The following is a 4,666-nucleotide window of genomic DNA, read 5'->3' as shown; positions in this document are numbered from 1 at the left end:
ACTACACTATACACTACACTATACACTACACTATACACTACTATACACTACACTATACACTACACTATACACTACTACTATACACTACTACTATACACTACACTATACTATACACTACACTATACACTACTACTATACACTATACTATACACTACACTATACACTACTACTATACACTACACTATACACTACTACTATACACTACACTATACACTACACTACTACTATACACTACACTATACACTACTACTATACACTACACTATACACTACTATACACTACACTATACACTACTACTATACACTACTACTATACACTATACTATACACTACACTATACACTACTACTATACACTACACTATACACTACTACTATACACTACACTATACACTACACTATACTACTATACACTACACTATACACTACTACTATACACTACACTACACACTACACTATACTATACACTACACTATACACTACACTACTATACACTACACTATACACTACTACTATACACTACACTATACACTACACTATACTACTATACACTACACTATAGACTACTACTATACACTACATTATACACTACACTATACACTACAGTGTATAGTGTAGTGTATAGTGTAATGTATAGTGTAGTGTGTAGTGTAGTATACTAGTACAGCACTACACCGGTGTGTTGGAGAGCAAATCCACAACATTTTACAATCGGAGTTCGACGTTTCGCCAGTAATTACGACCGCCTTATCCAACCACCCCCCCCCACATCCCCCAACACCCCCCACACCCCCCCACACCCCCACCCCCCCCATATTGTGAATGGCCTTCGCTTGTGAAGCCAAGTCAAGTAACAAGGCTGAGTCGTTTAAGGCTGAGTCGACCTAGGGGAGTCCCAGGGTGCTGGCAGCCGCTAGCGAGTGGCCAGGATGGATCGCAGCGCAGCGCGCTAACCACTGTGCCACCGCTCCCCACCCAATCAAAGACAAAGATCCCCCGTGTAGCCTCTAACGGGCTGCAGGGGCAAGTGCTGTTAGCTAGCAACTCACACACAGCCAAAGATCCCCCGTGTAGCCTCTAACAGGCTGCAGGGGCATACACAGACACAGACAAAGATCCCCCGTGTAGCCTCTAACAGACTGCAGGGGCAAGTGCTGTTAGCAAGCACCTCACACACAGCCAAAGATCCCCCGTGTAGCCTCTAACAGACTGCAGGGGCAAGTGCTGTTAGCTGGCACCTCACACACAGACAAAGATCCCCCGTGTAGCCTCTAACAGACTGCAGGGTCAAGTGCTGTTAGCTAGCACCTCACACACAGACACAGACAAAGATCCCCCGTGTAGCCTGTAACAGACTGCAGGGGCAAGTGCTGTTAGCTAGCACCTCACACGCAGACACAGACAAAGATCCCCCGTGTAGCCTCTAACAGACTGCAGGGGCAAGTGCTGTTAGCTAGCACCTCACACACAGACAAAGATCCCCCGTGTAGCCTCTAACAGGCTGCAGGGGCAAGTGCTGTTAGCTAGCAGCTCACACACAGACAAAGATCCCCCGTGTAGCCTCTAACAGACTGCAGGGGCAAGTGCTGTTAGCTGGCACCTCACACACAGACAAAGCTCCCCCGTGTAGCCTCTAACAGGCTGCAGGGGCAAGTGCTGTTAGCTGGCACCTCACACACAGACACAGACAAAGCTCCCCCGTGTAGCCTCTAACAGGCTGCAGGGGCAAGTGCTGTGAGCGAGCACCTCACACAGACACAGACAAAGATCCCCCGTGTAGCCTCTAACAGACTGCAGGGGCAAGTGCTGTTAGCAAGCACCTCACACAGACACAAACAAAGGTCCCCCGTGTAGCCTTAACAGGCTGCAGGGGCAAGTGCTGTTAGCTGGCACCTCACACACACACAAAGGTCCCCCGTGTAGCCTCTAACAGGCTGCATTGGAAAGTGCTGTGGCACACACAGAGGGGGTGGGTGGGTGGCCAGCACCACGCCCGACCGCCTTGGTCTCCCCACCGCGACACCAGCTACACATTTGAGGCCGAGTCGACCTAGGGGAGGCCCGGCTCAAAGAGAATCGTCACCCGGGTCGCCAGGTTCGCAGCGCGGCGCTAACCGCTGCGCCACCACTCTCCACGCACGCGCTGGTTAGGGGTGGAGGGGGTCAAAATCCGATGAACTATGAAGCGCTTCGTGAGCGCGTGTTTGTATGTCACGGACCCCCTCCTCCAGATCGAGGGGGACCCCCTCCTCCAGATCGAGGGGGACCCCTCCTCCAGATCGAGGGGGACCCCCTCCTCCAGATCGAGGAGGACCCCCTCCTCCAGATCGAGGGGGACCCCTCCTCCAGATCGAGGGGGACCCCCTCCTCCAGATCGAGGGGGACCCCTCCTCCAGATCGAGGGGGACCCCCTCCTCCAGATCGAGGGGGACCCCCTCCTCCAGATCAAGGGGGACCCCCTCCTCCAGATCGAGGGGGACCCCCTCCTCCAGATCGAGGGGGACCCCCTCCTCCAGATCGAGGGGGACCCCCTCCTCCAGATCAAGGGGGACCCCCTCCTCCAGATCGAGGGGGACCCCCTCCTCCAGATCAAGGGGGGCCCCCTCCTCCAGATCGAGGGGGACCCCCTCCTCCAGATCGAGGGGGACCCCCTCCTCCAGATCGAGGGGGACCCCCTCCTCCAGATCAAGGGGGACCCCCTCCTCCAGATCGAGGGGGACCCCTCCTCCAGATCGAGGGGGACCCCCTCCTCCAGATCGAGGGGGACCCCCTCCTCCAGATCAAGGGGGACCCCCTCCTCCAGATCGATGCCCCCCCCCGACCCGTTGGGTAGGAGACCCACACATCGATCACGGATCGAACAATCCTCGGCAAATGCCGGCGACTGACCAGGTTTTGTGCAGCGCCCCTTGGCTTGTTGCCCACGTGTAGAGCTTGTGGGGGTCGAAAGGGGGGCCCCTTGGATCTTGGCAGACGAGTGAAGCTTGTGGGGGTCGAAAGGGGGGTCCCTTGGATCTCGGCAGACGAGTGAAGCTTGTGGGGGTCGAAAGGGGGGTCCCTTGGATCTCGGCAGACGAGTGAAGCTTGTGGGGGTCGAAAGGGGGGCCCCTTGGATCTCGGCAGACGAGTGAAGCTTGTGGGGGTCGAAAGGGGGGTCCCTTGGATCTCGGCAGACGAGTGAAGCTTGTGGGGGTCGAAAGGGGGGCCCCTTGGATCTCGGCAGACGAGTGAAGCTTGTGGGGGTCGAAAGGGGGGCCCCTTGGATCTCGGCAGACGAGTGAAGCTTGTGGGGGTCGAAAGGGGGGTCCCTTGGATCTCGGCAGACGAGTGAAGCTTGTGGGGGTCGAAAGGGGGGCCCCTTGGATCTCGGCAGACGAGTGAAGCTTGTGGGGGTCGAAAGGGGGGTCCCTTGGATCTCGGCAGACGAGTGAAGCTTGTGGGGGTCGAAAGGGGGGTCCCTTGGATCTCGGCAGACGAGTGAAGCTTGTGGGGGTCGAAAGGGGGGTCCCTTGGATCTCGGCAGACGAGTGAAGCTTGTGGGGGTCGAAAGGGGGGCCCCTTGGATCTCGGCAGACGAGTGAAGCTGGGGGGGGGGGTCGAGAGAGGGGGGGGCTGGAGCCCTGGGCCCTTGGCAAGCAGCAGCAGCGGTGGTGGTGATGTGGTGGTGGTGGTGATGTGGTGGTGGTGGTGGTGATGTGGTGGTGGTGGTGATGTGGTGGTGGTGGTGATGATGATGGTGGTGGTGGTGATGTGGTGGTGATGTTGGTGGTGACGATGGTGATGGTAGTGTCAGTGGTAGCGGTGGTGATGATGGTGGTGACGATGGTGGTGACGTTGGTGGTGATGATTGTGATGATGGTGGTGATGTTGGTGGTGATGGTGGTGATGGTGGTGACGATGGTGGTGACGTTGGTGGTGATGATTGTGATGATGGTGGTGATGTTTGGTGGTGATGGTGGTGATGGGTGGTCGGTGGTGTCCTTAGTGGGTCGGTGATTGACTGGTGGTGATGATGGTGTGTGTTGTAGGTGGTGATGGTGGTGGTGTACGGTGGTGTCGGTGGTGGTGATGGGATGATGGTGATGTTGTTGTTGTATGTGGTGATGGTGGTGATGATGGTGGTGATGATGATTGTGATGGTGATAGTGATGATGATGATGGTGGTGGTGATGTTGTTGATGGTGATGTTGTAGGTGGTGATGGTGGTGTCGGTGGTGGTGGATTCCGCTGCTGTGTCGCTCGACTGGAGCTCGCTACGCCCTCTTCCCTTTGGCCTCTCGCGTGCAGCGGCGACACCGCGCGGACAGAGAGGGGGAGAGACACACACACAGAGAGAGGGGGAGAGAACACACACAGAGAGAGGGGTGGAGAGCGACACCAGAAGAGAGGCACACAACAACAGGAGAGAGGGGGAGAGAGAGGGGGGGGGGGGGAGCAGGACACACAGAGAGAGGGGGAGAGGACAACACACAGAGGAAGAGAGACACAGACACACAGAGAGAGGGTGGAGAGAGAGGGGGGGAGAGACACACAGAGAGAGGACACAGACACACCACAGAGGAGAGGGGGGAGAGGGGACACACAGAGAGAGGGGGAGAGAGACACACAGAGAGAGAGACACAGACACACAGAGAGAGGGGGAGAGAGAGGGGGGGAGAGACACACAGAG

The 4,666-nt window shown here is 56.4% G+C and overlaps 1 protein-coding gene across 1 annotated transcript in view; it reads left to right on the top strand.

Moving 5' to 3' along the window:
* The first annotated feature begins 2,177 nt into the window (after positions 1–2,177).
* Positions 2,178–4,666, top strand: part of LOC133359936 (zinc finger protein 771-like) — an 11,019-nt gene continuing 8,530 nt past the window's right edge. Inside the window, exon 1 of the mRNA XM_061578498.1 lies at positions 2,178–2,189. Coding sequence (XP_061434482.1) covers positions 2,178–2,189 — 12 coding nt within the window. The remainder of the gene's footprint in view (positions 2,190–4,666) is intronic.

This window comes from Lethenteron reissneri, chromosome 66 (genome assembly GCF_015708825.2).
Source record: "Lethenteron reissneri isolate LAM-NWPU_2019-01 chromosome 66, ASM1570882v1, whole genome shotgun sequence".
In the NCBI taxonomy this organism is placed as follows: domain Eukaryota; kingdom Metazoa; phylum Chordata; class Hyperoartia; order Petromyzontiformes; family Petromyzontidae; genus Lethenteron; species Lethenteron reissneri.
Note: the sequence above shows the minus strand (reverse complement) of the source record. Positions and strands in the feature narration are given on the sequence as shown.